At 39.0% G+C, this 15,202-nt stretch overlaps 1 protein-coding gene across 3 annotated transcripts in view; it reads left to right on the top strand.

Moving 5' to 3' along the window:
- TBC1D4 (TBC1 domain family member 4) overlaps positions 1-14,587 on the top strand; it is a 111,018-nt gene extending 96,431 nt beyond the window's left edge. For all 3 annotated transcript variants that reach the window (XM_080374395.1, XM_080374394.1, XM_080374396.1), the window contains 7 exons: positions 843-1,001; positions 2,549-2,707; positions 3,132-3,376; positions 6,221-6,380; positions 8,629-8,798; positions 11,187-11,363; positions 12,309-14,587. In XM_080374395.1, coding sequence (XP_080230521.1) covers positions 843-1,001; positions 2,549-2,707; positions 3,132-3,376; positions 6,221-6,380; positions 8,629-8,798; positions 11,187-11,363; positions 12,309-12,527 — 1,289 coding nt within the window. In that variant the 3' untranslated portion in view covers positions 12,528-14,587. The remainder of the gene's footprint in view (positions 1-842; positions 1,002-2,548; positions 2,708-3,131; positions 3,377-6,220; positions 6,381-8,628; positions 8,799-11,186; positions 11,364-12,308) is intronic.
- Positions 14,588-15,202: the final 615 nt, after the last annotated feature.

The raw sequence follows: 15,202 nt of genomic DNA, 5'->3' as shown, positions 1-15,202 counted from the left end.
TTTACACTAGTAGTATGAGGAATTGGGAGTGATTTTCTGCATGCGTATCATGTGTAGTAAAATAACCACAGTTAATTCTCAGTAATGGACATAAAAGCTACTCCTTCGTGAAGTTCCAGAGTAACAGTGCAGCTTTATTTCAGAAATAGTGAGTCCTCTGGGATAAATATTTTTGCAATATTCTATTCTTTTGCAAAGTTCTATTCAACAAACCTTTTAAGTTTACAGCAACACCAGTTTTGTGCTCAGCCCAGATATACCTTCCTGGATATGGTTCACGTTGGTTCATTCTGTTTCCTTCTTGTCAGTTTGATGATGCCAGGTAGCAGGGCCAAGAGCTCTTGCCACTGTCTTAAGGAACACATAAAAACTGGAGCCAACGTGACAGACTCCAGTTCAGAAGACTTGCCTGCTTGCTTGCCTAAATCTCTAATAGAAACATTCATATGGTTGGGACTTTCCATACTAAAACAATCGTAATGTTCAATATAAACGAGAAAAAATTATCAAAGGTGTTTTTGCAGTTAGAAGAAGCAGCAGATGTGGTGAAGTTGTGGTGAGTGGTTTTTTCTTCTTGCCCTAAGCCTTAAAAAATGTTTTCATGTACTTCATGATTACTAATGTTCATGGCCCAGTAACAGAAGCTAAATTGTTGCCTGCAGGATCTTATGACAAAAGACTGGCCCCATCTCAGCTAACAACTGATAAATTGTAGAAGGTGTATTTATCCCTAGACAGATTATCAGGTAGATATATCTAACTTGAATTGGGTTTGCATATTTGATGTCTTTTATAATTTTCTGATGTTCTGTTTTTCTGTGTGTTCTTTCTTTGTGTTCTAGCAAGCAGAGATGAGCTCCAATCAAGAAAAGTAAAACTGGACTATGATGAAGTTGGTACATGTCAGAAAGATGTCATAAATGTTTGGGATAAGAAGTTGCTGAACTGCAGAGCCAAAATCCGATGTGACATGGAAGATATTCATTCCACTTTGAAAGAAGGTATTTGTGCCTTTTAACTATGAAGTCTGAAGATAGATTTTTTTTGTTGTTCCTTTTTGATACTGAAGGAAATCTGCCAGCAGTACGGTTTTTCCAGTAGCACAAAATTATGAAAAAATTGCCTTCTTTCTACAAATGGACCCACCTCCTGCTGCCAAACAGAAAATAGGTTGTGCTGTGCCTGCAACTAACAATGTCAGCAATGCAGAAATATGTATATTCATACTCCTGGAAGTAGTGTCTTGTGCCCATGTATTATTAGACTGAAGATTAAACTTGGAGCTTCCGCAGCTAACACTGTGACCTTCTGATTTCTGGTCCATGGCTGCTATCCAACTGCCAGTTTCAGATGCTCTAATTTTACTTACTTACTAAGAAGGCAGGACCAGAATCTCTAATGTGGACTGTGCCCAAACCCTAGGGTAATCGCAGCCAAGCTTTGGGGAGTCAGAATATGGTCTTCTAGTATTTTATTTCCTTAAGTGAAAGGCTGAGGATTTTGGCTTGAAGATCTTTTTGTGGCCTAGCCATAGGCCAGAAGGGGAGCCATAGGGCCTCGTTAGTGTAATGCAGATGTGGAGTCTGCACCACTGTGCTCTCCTCCATAGAAGCTCACGTCAGTGTTACAGATGCTGAAAAATAATATTTCAGTGTAATCTGGCTGTGGTACAGAAGGGAAGTTTAAATTGCTTCTGAAGGAAAGTGTGGTAGAAGTAAGGTGGTTCCTGTTAGGGACATGCAGAAGACTGCAAGCAAATTACTTTACCTTGCTGCCCTACCTTCTGCTGCTGGGCTGCAGTTCAGAGTTGGGAACAAGGATATGCTTTTTCTAACTTATATTCTGTTAAATAATTATTTGCCTGGAAAGTATTAGGAGAGTTGTCAATTCATTTTGACTTTCAAAGGTCAGTTTACAGAGTCAGATTTCGAAGGGGGATGTGTGTGAAAGTCCAAAAGTAGTATTTTAATTTAGTTTATGCTTTCACAGATGCCTGGCTGACTTGAGAGAAATGATGCCTTTCAGTATGAGTGGTTCTGTGTCCTTCCTTTGGTGTGCAGCGTTAATGCTTTTAGGTTTGAACTGAGCATTTTATAGTCTGTACATCTTTCTCCAAGCCTGTGGACTGATACGAGCAGCCCTTTGGAAAGGGGAAGAGGAGGTGGACTTCGCTGTGTTTTATACCTGTGAATTTAGTTCAGCCTTTCTAAACAGGCCGGACTGCATTCTGTGTGTAATTGTGCATCTTCTCCTGCTGGAGGCTATAACAGCTCAGAAGTGGCAGAACAAGTGATGTTGGTACCGTAGTTGCCCAGTGTAGGTACTGTAAGTTTGTAGTTAATGTTTAGTTAGTGGGACTGAACTGTGGCTGGTGAGTGAATACACTGCAGAGCAGACAATTTCTCAAGCTGACTGTTTGTAAGGGATCTTCCAGAGTGGTTTGGCCAAGGTTATAATAGACCAAGGTTATGACAAAGCAAATTCTTGTGTTATAGCACTATAAAAACATGGCCCTGCTTAGGCCTCTTCTTTTCCTGACTGACTGCAGGTGTACCAAAAAGTCGTCGGGGAGAAATTTGGCAGTTTTTGGCTGTGCAGCATCGAGTCAGACACAGACTGCCAAACAAGCAGCAGCCTCCCGATGTCTCATACAAAGAACTGCTGAAACAACTGACTGCACAACAGCATGCCATCCTTGTAGATCTAGGTACGTCTGTTTGTAGCTGGGAGGTTTTTCTGACTTGTTTCATGGGTCTTTGAGTAAAAACACAGCAAAGTTAATGGAAGCTGTTGTTGGAGGGAGGTATCAGCACCACTTCCTATGTCAGGATGCATTCTGTGCTTGCCGCTTAATGTCCTCTAAGCAGATGTTTTCTGAGGTTATGCTGTTTGTATTTATGCTCTTATACATCTGTCTGAAAAGAGAAATCAAGCAGTTGCTTCTGCTGGTTCAATGCAGATGAGAATATTATATTAGCTCAATGGATACTGTCTAAAATTGGTGGTAAAGTACAGATTGATCTGACTAAAGTCAACCTGCATATGAAAGCAAAGAAAGAAGTGCTGGCAGATGGATCTAGGATTTTTTGAGGAGAACTGAGTAGTGATTACTCTTTTCTCTTTTATGTCAGGACGGACATTCCCTACGCATCCTTACTTTTCTGCCCACCTCGGAGCAGGACAGCTATCACTCTTTAATCTCCTGAAAGCGTACTCTTTGCTGGACAAAGAAGTGGGTTATTGTCAAGGTATCAGCTTTGTAGCTGGAGTGCTGCTTCTACATATGAGTGAAGAACAGGCCTTTGAAATGCTGAAATTCCTCATGTATGACCTTGGCTTCCGTAAACAGTACAGGCCAGACATGATGTCACTACAGGTAAGTCAGTTGTTCCTACTAAAGCAAACCAGAGTTTTAAATGAGTTTTGAGCTCTTAGAGATTGCTCGTTCTTCAGGGCCTTATGAAACCTTACGCGGTTTTGGAAGTTGTGAGGTGCATGCAGTTGTTGTCGAACCCCTCTCTGCCTCTCAGTTTGCAAGCAGAGAAGTTCAGAACTTGCAGAATTTTCCTGTCACGCATCCCCACCATTTACTGTTTGGAAAGTCTGCGTCTGTATAGATGGAGATTAAAAATAAATTTGATTTTATTTTTCTTCAGTCCATGAGCACCGAAATGTAGATTTTTCTCTTGTAACTCCAAGGCAAATCAATAGTGACACCCAGTGGCCGGTCAGGGTACTCCGCAGGCATTTGTACTTGGGGCTGCTCTGTCTTGCCTTGTCATTTGCACCTCTCTCATCGTCCTCTGCCTCACCACCCTCAACACAGCAAGACAACAGACCAGTTTTTAATCTTTTTGTTTTGGCTGAGAAACGATGCATGTTCTGCAATATTAGTCTTTCAACAGCTAGCTATAGATACTCAAGGCTGTTTTGGAAGGAGACAGAAAATCAGATCTGTATAAACTTCACAGTTTAAAGTCTGAGAAAACTTCCACCTTGGGATGCAACTGTCCACTAACTTAAATAACTATATGCTCTAAGCCCCAATTATTATAAAGGGATACGCCACTGCTGAGCTAAATCTTGTAATCCACATTTGAGAAAGAGAAAACTAAGAGGCAGATACAAAAGTTTTTTTGTTTTTTTTTTTTTTCCCATGCTCCCTGCATAGCAAACACTTATAATTACATAAAAACTGAAGTAGGAGTTTCAGTCCAATTTTCATGACCAGTCACTTTAGGTGCTTATTTGGGAAAAGTCCAGAAAAATAGAATAGATTGTAGTTAAAGAAATTGTATATGCTTATTCAAAAAAATGGTAGAGAGGAGTGTTTTACTGTGACTGTAAGTATACTATGAGACATTTGTTGTGATCAATTAAGGGTGAAAAGCCACAGAGTCATAAAGAGCATCATTCTGCCTCTTCCCTGTTCCCCCCCAACCACCCAATAAGTTTTGAACCAGTGGGGTCTAAGTGTGATAAATGCATGGTTGTGGGATTTTTTTCGCCTAGAAGGTGCTGTCTTAGTGTTTGTATGTTATACTGCAGCTGTAGACTGTCAAGAACTTCTGATGATTTGGGAACATTCAGAGATCCAGGATTTTACCTTTTGATTTAAATGAGTCTGAAAATTTCATTGTCAGAAGCTCTTAGGAAGAACACGTTTTACGTTCGAGAAAGGTCACTGGTTGTAGTACTGTTTGCCCTTTAAATGAAATGACCTCTCTTTACCCCACAGTTTGCTCCTAGGCAGTTATTCTGTTCTAGACAAAAGTACAAGTTTTGTCTGCTCAAGACAAACTAGACTATTGAGGATGACTTAAAGGATCTCACTAAAGCCTAACCCTTTGTTTTGCTTTTTAACAGGAGTAGAGTACTTGCAAATTCTTTCGCATTTACAATACTGAAACACAAGTAAGCTTATATGCAGAGTTAGCTTCTGTCCTGAGCAGACAAGCATTGTATGTTTCTTTAGGATAATGAAAACTTATTTGACTTACATTTTTAATTGTTATCTGGAAAAAGTAGTAATCTAGATCCTTAGTTCATAATTAACTCATCCAATTGGTGTATGGCCTCTGCAATACTGTTCTAATTTCACATGTAAATGTATTTTGTATCAATGCTGTCCAAACAGTGCTTAATTATTATCTTTGGCAATTAATGTAAGAACTCAAAACGCATGCACAAATTTAGCTAATTTGTCTTAATGAGAAGTGATCTGTCTGCTTGCGGAAACTGCTGACTGATAATAGTTTCAAGTGCAGTCAGATTTTGGTGGGGAAGAATCATAACCACTAAAAGTAGGAAAGTAGATGGATCCAAGAAATAATTTTCTTATTGAGGAATGGATTCACCTGAAGCATAAGGCACTGTTGACAGCAAAGCTGGGCCTGACAACTAATCAATATATGTCTGCTTCTCATCCATCTTCTGCTTTATGACGGAAGCATTGGCCTGTGCTGTGAGTGACTTACTAGGGAATATAAACTATCAAAATGGCAAGGAAATAATTTGGCAGAAAGTGATATTTCTGGCAATGAGTAGCAACTTCTAACCATTTTGCTTTGCAACCTTTTACAGGTTGTATAACAGCACTTTGTGTATCAGTATCTTAACTTTTTCTGGACCGCTGGCATGTTGGAGGTTTGTTGGGAAGTATGTATGTGGTACACCTCTAATGACCACTGTATCTAATGTACTTTGTGGGGACAGAAGCAGTCTAAAGTGATGATTGTAGCAGAGGAGTTTTAAATGCAGCAAAATTATTGCCAGGATTCAAAGGATGAAAGCTGAAATGTGTAAATTTAGCCAGAAATAGTTCAACTCTATAATGGGGAGTTTTGGCATCTTAAAAGAGGTACTTCTACTTTCATTGCTGCAAGACTGAATGCTCTGGTTTGTTGATAAAGTTAGATCAATATATTCTCTTCTTACTTTAAGCCTGTGAATCTGAAATGATATTTCATTAATAATCAGGTTCAAACTGTTATTTATTATTGACTGCTGTGTTGGTTTTAATTCATTAGGGGTGGGTTGTTTATGTGTGAGTAGAAATCACTTGAGGCCCTAGGCAACAATTAAGCTTCATTTTACCATGCCATCTGTACTAGAGTTTCTTTCCCTCAAGTGGAATGTGAATGGTGTGGAAAACTTAAGTAAAGCTGAACTTTTCTTTCTCTACTTCTTTTCCCCCCTGCAACCCCCTCATGCACTGTAGATTCAGATGTATCAGCTCTCAAGGCTCCTTCATGATTATCACAGAGACCTGTATAATCATCTTGAAGAAAATGAGATCAGTCCCAGTCTTTATGCTGCACCGTGGTTTCTTACATTGTTCGCATCTCAATTTCCATTAGGATTTGTAGCCAGAGTATTTGGTAAGAAAGTTTATTCTGTTGCAATAATAAAAAGAACAATGTTGTCCATTGTGTTTTGAAACTCTCAGGGATTAGTTTTCTACATACTTGGGACATTTGGGGTGACTGTTTTGGGTGGCAAGTAGCAATGCTCTTCATGGTGGCATGTCAGCTCCTTTTCAAAAAGGAAAACTGAAATGTATTCTTTGAAACATTGGACTTGAGCAATTAAGTATGTCTACGGTTATTAGCCAAGAGACTTCTGATGGGTAAACAGCAGGACATTTATTGTTGCAAATGTACTTTATGCACCAAGTATTCCATTTATATCTATAGAAAAGTTCATCTTGCAAACTGAAAAAAGAGAATGCATTGGTTTTCAAGAACATGTTTCTGAATAATTGATTCTAAAGTGGTTTCTAATAAAAATTCAAATAAACTTGAACTTAAAGGCTGGTTCAGGTATTCATGTATGTATTGAATAGTTCCCTAGTCTTAGAATGCCTCTTACTCCATTTAGAGGGTTTTTTCATGACTCCTCTTCAGATAATGTCTAGTGCAGAAGCTTAAATATTGATTGTGCCTTGTAGTGTTTACATTATCAGCATGTCAGGTACCTGGGTTTGTGCTCTTTTATTGTCAGTAAGAGCTGCCAGTTTAATCAAATCTCTAGTAGTGCAGATACATGTAAAAAAAATTACATGTTAATATAAAACTCAATGTGCTTAGATACGCACCAAAAAACTGGGAGCATATGCCATGTACTTCCTCTTGAATCAGACTTTTTTCCCATTTGATTTTTCTGTTTTCATACAACACCTTTTGTCTTTTCTGATGAAATTCAACTTCTGTCTCATGTTTTATTAATGGAGTGAGCTAGGTTTTTAATTTGTTTGGTGGGGGGGGTTGGGGGGGAAGAGAGGCTTTTTGGTTTTGGTTTTCATTTTTTTTTGACCCAGTGATTTCTCCATTACAGAGTTTTTTTTCCTTTTACAGTAAACTTTTTCTGACTGCTCTTTAGGTGAACCAATGACTGGTGTATCTGTTTTTCAGTGGTATGCACGATTGGTACCTCTCTTTCCCAGTGAGATTATTGAATACTGGGACACTCAAGTGTTTTGGATTTTTTGATTTGTTTTTCAAGGCTGAACTGTTCTTTTCTTTTTTTTTTTGTTTTCAGTAGGCTTTGAATTTGGAAAACAAATTTTTTAAGGGTGGGGAGCATCAGCGTTCTTTTCTTTGTAAATAAGCTGAGCAAGGCATGTTCCCATTTTAAAAATCAAAATCACTGAGTTGTTTTACTTCCTAATGCTTTGGATTCTTGCATCTTTGGTGTCTTATGGGCCATTGTCAGATACCACTAACAGATGGTTAGTGTCCACCCATCACAAATTATGCTGCTTGAATGTGCATCATAGACTTGAGAAGGGAGACCTTTAGGAACTGTGTATGAGTGAGATGGCTGCCTCACGAGTGTCCTGGTGCTCCCCTCTGATACTGGATTAGCGCCAGTGATAACGTCTCGGCGTCAGGATCAGAAGTTGAGTTTATTCAGTCATGGAGCCCTGCTCTTGGTGGTGTGACAGAGCCAACAGTACAGGAGGCTTATTTGAACTGCTCATGTGCTGCGTTCACCTCTGTAACTGCAACTCCACCACTGCCACCGAGACAGTTTCTAGTTACTCTGAACAAGTTTCCAGTTTCTGTACAGTCTGTATCTACTGACTTATGCAGAGCCCGGACTTCACCCTCACGTTCACGTAGTTATACCTCAAAGTAAGGGATTTGGGCTTAAATTACAGCCAATGTGATCACTACTGTGGATTTTGAGAATAATGTGTTTGGTTATGAAATCTACATGATCATTTTTTAAGGACTAGCTCTTGCCTGTAGAAAACAGTAAAACTTCAGTATGTTGTGTTGTGATCCACTTCCCAATTGCTTTTCAGTCATAAATACACTTAAAACCAGTTAGCAGTTAGCTAACAGTCTATAGTTTGCAGTAGACAATAATGAAATGCTTATTGCAGGTAACAGTTACAGATGTAACAAGCATGTTGTATTTTCTTTAATGCTCTCTCATGTCTGTAAGGTGACAGAAAATGCTTTTTATATGCTTTAACCTCATGTTGAAATAAGACAGATTGCACTTCTGAACTGAATAAATAGGCGTTGTGATTGATTACAAAGAACATCCCAGCAAATATATGTATTTACCCAATTACTTTAGTTCACGTTTTCAAGATACTTCAATTACTTTCTTTTTTAGACATTATTTTTCTTCAAGGAACAGAAGTCATATTTAAAGTAGCACTGAGCCTACTTAGCAGTCAAGAAACATCTATAATGGGATGTGAGAGTTTTGAGAACACTGTTGATTTTCTTAAAACCACTATTCCAGATATGACTCACCCTCAAATGGAAAAAATTATTACTCAGGTAAGTTGTTTTTCACTGCTCTTTACTTCCCCCCCCCCCTTAGTGTACTTTAAATGAATCATGCCCAAGGCACAGGTAAAAGTCTTCTCAGTGTGCTCCTTTTGGTTTTCAATGCAAATGAGTAATTTTCCCACTAACTTGTATGGAAATAGGATATGAGCTAATTTCAATGGGTTTTGAACTGCAATTCTAGCAAGACTTTAGTTGCTACCTCAGGGTTTAGTACAAAGGTTATTTCGTGCCTCAGATATTGGGAAAACATGACTTTGCTTATAAATTTCACATCACCATCAGAAGGGTAAAAGTAGCCTATTTTCCAAACCTAAAGCCAGCTATTGCTCCCTGCTAGCGGGTGGGCAGTCCAGCAGTTTGTGACAGGAACCGCAACTTGCCATGGTGGGAAGAGGCAGCATCACAGCGACTTCTCCTCCTGATCCTTCTGACTTCTGGTTGCACGGGGCCAGGTACCCCCATGGGAACTTTGCTGATACTTCCAACTTAAAATTCTACAAGTTAGGAGGTTGGTGAGGCCCTGTTTTCATGATACTTAATAAAATCAAGGTCAGGCAAACTTTTGCTGTTCTGTTGTGGGGGCAGCTTCCATCCTCCTCGGGATCACTTTTAGGGTGAGAATAGAAGAGAAACAAAGAACTACTGATGCTGGTATAGGAAAAGCTTCTTGTGAAATACTGTCAGTGGCTGGGATCTTCATGTCTCTACATCATCTTCCTCTGCACTGAAGCTGCAAATTGAAAGTAAGCCTCGGTACAGTACCTTAACTGTGAAAGGGTTTTTTGAGCAGTTTTCCTGTTCAGGTGGCAGTTTGGAGGTAATAGAAGAGTTCTAGAAAACCACATCCACGTGCAGGAATGCAGTTAACACTGATGCATTCCTGTGGTTTGGTTTATGCTTGTGTATTTCAGGTGCTGTCGGTTAAGAATTCATTTTTAGATGACATGTAAATCTTCATTCCCTTATTGCAGTGATTGTGATTGCTGTGCTAAACCAGCATCAGGCACTTCAGCGTCTATCTTCACAACTCACTGATTCTGGCGATGATAGAGATGGTAGTTCAATATTTTTGATGTTATTAGAAATTAAATCTCTGTCTGTGGTCTGCGTGGGTTGCAGAGCAATTGTGCTGTGGTGAGCATGGTAGAAGTGGCTTTGTGCAAAGACAAGACTGATTGAGTAAAGGATGGGTGATCTTACCTGAGCAGAGGTGGTTGTGGTTATATGCAGGTCAGTTCAGCTCTGAGATGAAGGCTGCCTGCTTGCCTGTGGTGTGGTCTCATGCTGAATAGCCTTCTGGATCTGCGTGCACATGTAGACTGCCTATATCGTATTGCTCCTCCACCTAGGCTGGCTGAACGGGGTCTTTGGCTGTCTCAGAGCTGTAATTCCCAAGACCATCCTTTTATAGTGGATAAAAAAAGAAATATGTAGACATCGTGCAGGACTACAGTACACAAAGAATTGACCAGGTAGCCTCATAGAGGAAAATGGCACTTGCCCAGTTTGAACACCGTATGTAACTTAAAGTTTACCTCATTTGAATTACCTAAAGAACAGTGAAGGTAATGCAGAATTTGTTTTGTTTGAGGGGTCTGTGTGTGTGTGTGTGTTCTGTTGCTGTAATGTTTGTAATCTCTAGAACGAGGAACAAAATTGATGTCACTGTAGACATCCTTCCTTTCCTAGCCTAAACTATTTGGTAACTTTCAGAAGCTGAGAGGCTGTGACTAGATGTGTAAACAGGTAAGGGTCATGTGGTCTCATCACTGTTAGATGCTCAATTCCATAGTCTTCACAATGCTTTGTTACCAAAGCATCCCAACAAGAAAATAGTGTATCTTCACAGAGAGACAGAGCACAGGGAAACTGTAACCATGAAGAGTATTTTTGTAAAAGTCTGTAAATGGGCACTTGGAGTCAAGAGATCCAGTTTTGAGGGTGGAGATCGGATATTCCTAGATTATTATTCCTCACAGTGTGATCCTGCTCCTATCACAAGCTGGTGAGACTTGAATTTCAAAATTTCCTCTTGAACTTCTTAATATTCCTGAGTAAGAGATGATAAGACTTGATCATATTATAAAATTATTGGATTATATAAGACTTTTCTGCTGATATATCTCATAGTAAGAGATGGTATTTGGTAATGGTAAAAATGATGATCCAGTTTTTCTAAAGTCTGATTTATTATGGCTCCAATAAGAACTTTAGATTCTAAAATGCTCTAACTGGAGATTCTCCCTTAAAATACTTTTTGAGAGGAACAGGAAAAACCATTAAGTTAATCGAGCAGAGTTGCCTCTTAGCTGAACATTCATGTGGAATATGTGCTCTCTATTGTAGTTTAAAAAATAATTTTTTCTCTCATGGCAGGTGTTTGAGATGGATATTTCAAAACAGCTCCACGCCTACGAAGTAGAGTACCACGTTCTTCAGGATGAACTGCAGGAAAATGTGAATCCCTGTGATGAAGGTGAACCCCTGGAGAAGCTGGAGAGGGCAAACAGTCATCTGAAGAGACAAAACATGGATTTGTTGGAGAAGCTGCAGGTAAATGATTTAAGACTACAAACTCATGGAGAGATCATTTCTGTGATTCAGCCAATAGCTAGTTTTTGTGTTTATGGCCTCAGGGTGTTGTGCTATTTTCTTTTGGTATTGAAAACAGGGATCATTTGGGTTTTTTACTAGTATTATTATTAGTTATTTATTTTATTTGCGGCTACCTGGGCTTTTATGTCTGTTCTGAAAATGCACCAAGGACATAGAATAAATATGAGTGACTGATTTGAAAGGCTCTATCAATGCTCTTCTGTTCTTCCAGAGTGCTGTGCTATAACGCATCTTCCTCAATTCCTTAACCTCTTCATTTTTTTGTTTGTATACCTTCTTCATTCCTCTGCTTGGGCCTTTTCCTGGGAACGTTCGGAATTCCCCCACCTCTCACAGAGAGACATTTGCTACTGCTGAGGTCCAGGGTTTCTGATTACTAGTCATGTTTTTTTGTTTCCCAGAAGCAGCTATAAGTCTTTTATTGGGAAACAGTGAACACTGTCTGCCTCTAGACTTAACACTGAGGTTCTGTTTCCCTCTAATCTCCATCCTAATTTACTTTATTACATAGGGTTCCCATTGCTCCGGCACTGTCAGACAAGTTGTCTCTTCCAGTTCTACTATAGCTGCTGATTTCCTTTTTCTCCTTGCAGCTCCAGTTCCTTGTTACTCTCAACTGTCCGTTGCTTGCTGCAACTTGCATGTCTCCTTCCCACTGTAAAGCTTTTGGGAATCCTTCAGATTGATCTGGTCTGGTTACTATAAGGAGATTCTGTGTATGATACACAGCAGGCATTCCTTGTATCATCTGCCTACACAGATGTCTTTTAGAAACATCTATGTAATTAAAGTTCTTCCCATATTATATAGCATGTCGTAATATAAAAAAAGGTTATTCAGAACGTCTCTAATTTATTATAAAGATAATGCTGTTGTTTACAGGTTGCTCATGCTAAAATTCAGAGTCTGGAATCCAACCTGGAGACTATTTTGACTCGAGAGAACAAAATGAAGACTGTAATTCAGTCCCTGGAACAGGAGAAGATAACATATCAAAAGACTCTTGAGCAGATAATGAAGTATTTGCCAGCGGAAGTCTTGTCTGACTGTGAACTGCTTCTGAAGGAAGTAAACTACAACCCAAATAATAAAGTAAAATAAGGAGTAAGCCATAAACCAAGGTTTTCTAGGCAGCATTTTTTCAAAAAAAGGGAAAGAAAAGATGAGTATGCTGCTTTCAGAGGACTTAGCAATAGGCAACAGTATTACCCAAAACTAGTGCTGGGACACTCATAGCTACAGATGGGCCTTCAAATGTCAGTATGCAAATTCAGGCTATTAATTTTTTTATGATTCTGTAAATAAATCGCAAGGGGGAAATAAAGGATTCTTATATGTAATTATGATGAGTAGATGTATATTTAGAGTTGATCTAAAGGAAAAGAGAAATTTCAGTAGTCAAAGCCAAGATAATGGCGGTCTGCAAATTCACTCTGGATGTGCTTGTCTTGTAGCAAAACGAGGATAGCGTGTCTTTATATATATGTATGTTGAATAATACTTGAAGAAAAAAAAAACAAAAAAGAATGTAATTTTCCCTCCAAAGAGCAGCATGTTTCACATCTTCTGTGGAAAATCTGTGTGAACTCATGTGTGCCTCTCTTTTAATTCTACTGACATTGTGCGCGGAGACCAATAAGCAGAACAAGTATCATGGCTTGGTTCGTGCGGAAAGAGCTCTTGTGCCATCTGCTGCCTGGGCTGTCGCCGTCAGCGACGTAATTACACACGCATGTTGGAACTGGAAACCAAAAGCATAATGTCATAGCTCCGCCTCTGTAACTCAGAGCTAAGAAATAGGTATCTATACACGCTCGCAGAACTTGTAAAGGCAAGAGCTAACAGTGACTGCTACTTCCTTCCTGGCCGGTTTGCTTCTGCCTGTCTCGGGGTTGGTCATGATGACGGGAGGAAGTGAGCGATCCTGATGTTAATTTTCTGCAAGAGACTTGCTGTCGTAAGAGTCAGGCATGCAAGACGTTCTCATTTAACCAAAGAAATACTGCAAGGAGCCTTGTCTGATCATAGTGGGAGCCAGAAAGCTATTCTTAAATTTTATTTGAAGAGAAAATTGAGGCAGATTGCAGGAAGTTGAGCATAAGTGCACGCAAGAGGACCAAGCGAGTTTCAAATGTTATATACCTTTCAGTTTTCGCTTACACAGTGGGTATACATTTCAAAAGGGATTCTGAAGTACAGGTGTAGTTTTAATAATGCTTTCCAGGTTATTCATGTTTTAATAATAGTTTGTGGTTTTCTTTTTAAAACAAAAGTCATGAATTCTTGTGTTCTGGGCAGAAGGTGGGTAAGCTCTGATCATTTCAAGGGAGAAAATATGTTTATAAAGGTATAAAAAGATGCACATAGATTTGAAAATGTTTTTGAGTGGAATTTATGAGAAGGTTTAGACAAATGTGTAATAGACATGTACTTTGGAGTGCATGTCTGAACCGTTAATTGAGTGTTACAGTGGCTCATGTTATCTCTTACCATTTATACTGTATTTCAGGAAAGACATACTCTTTTTAGTAAGAAAAACAATTAAGCAAAGTGCCAAATCCAGCAGTGTCTTTATGCATAAGTTTGTCCAATTTAGAAAGCAAGGACTGAATATCACTGCTTTCTAAATATTATGCTTTATGTTAACATGAAAGTGAGGAGCAACAATGCTGATTTGCTGCACGCTGCTGTGGAACTTAGGGGCTTGGGGTCTCCTAGGTTTGGTTTTTGTTGTTTTTTACTTCTGTGATGTTTTACTTGATTAAATATACTGATTTACTTAACAATCCTTCTTTTTACAGTTAGGGTGAAAGGTCTTAACACTGTGTGTAAAATTGTGGAATCTGTCTAGATATTTCAAGAACGTTATATTGTCCTAGGTGGAAAAATGCCAAGTGAAAAGGCAGTTCTTTGCAGTGTTGTTCAGAGTAAGTTTTAGCTGGTGTGTACATACGAAACCAATCCCAGGAACTGCAGTAGCATTTATTACAAAGAATCAAGGTTATTCAGATACATCTCTTTTTTTTCTTTTTTTTCCTTTTTTTTTTTTTTTTTTTGTAATAAGATGCACTGAACGTGCTTTATCCTCTGTTTCACTTATAAAATTTTTCATGTAATGCCTGGAGTAATTCCAATAAATGTCATTGCTGCATTTCTCATGACCTCTGGCTAGTTTTATTTTTTTGCACCTCAAGTACCAATCTCATTCTCAATAGTGCTGTTTACATGAAAGACAAAAAGCATCTGTATTTAGTTTCTAGTTGTGGAGAAAAGAACTACAGGAATTGTAGAAGGACACGGGAAGGGTCGGAATTCCAATTAGGGAAAATAGTCTTGCATTGTTCTTAACTGAAGATTAAATGATTAAAAGGTATTTTTCTTCTGTAGCAGTTCATTTGGTACGTATGCATGTTGGGAATAGTAATTTGATGAACTCTGCGCTGCACATCTAGCTTGGGAGGAGGAGGAGGACACTGTATCAACAAGTAGGAATAAACTACAGAAGTAAACCCACAATTAGGTAAGTGCCTCATAACATTAGGGCATATGTGATAGCATTTGTATTCTGAACACAAGTGTGCCTTGCTAACTGAGTATCTCTAGAGTGTTTAGTGAAGTCTGCACTCCAGCAGATATCCTCCAGACCATCTTCAGATGAGTAGCCAGCAAGATTATCTAGAAGATTGAACAGCATGTGTGTTTGCGTCCATCTGTTTGTCTCTCCCTCTCTATCATTTAGGTAGCTTTACAGCTGTTCTGTTCTGGTTGCAGTTGTG

The sequence above is a fragment of the Falco punctatus genome (assembly GCF_963210335.1).
Source record: "Falco punctatus genome assembly, chromosome: 2".
In the NCBI taxonomy this organism is placed as follows: Eukaryota; Metazoa; Chordata; class Aves; order Falconiformes; family Falconidae; genus Falco; species Falco punctatus.
This window is presented reverse-complemented; position numbering and strand designations above follow the sequence as displayed.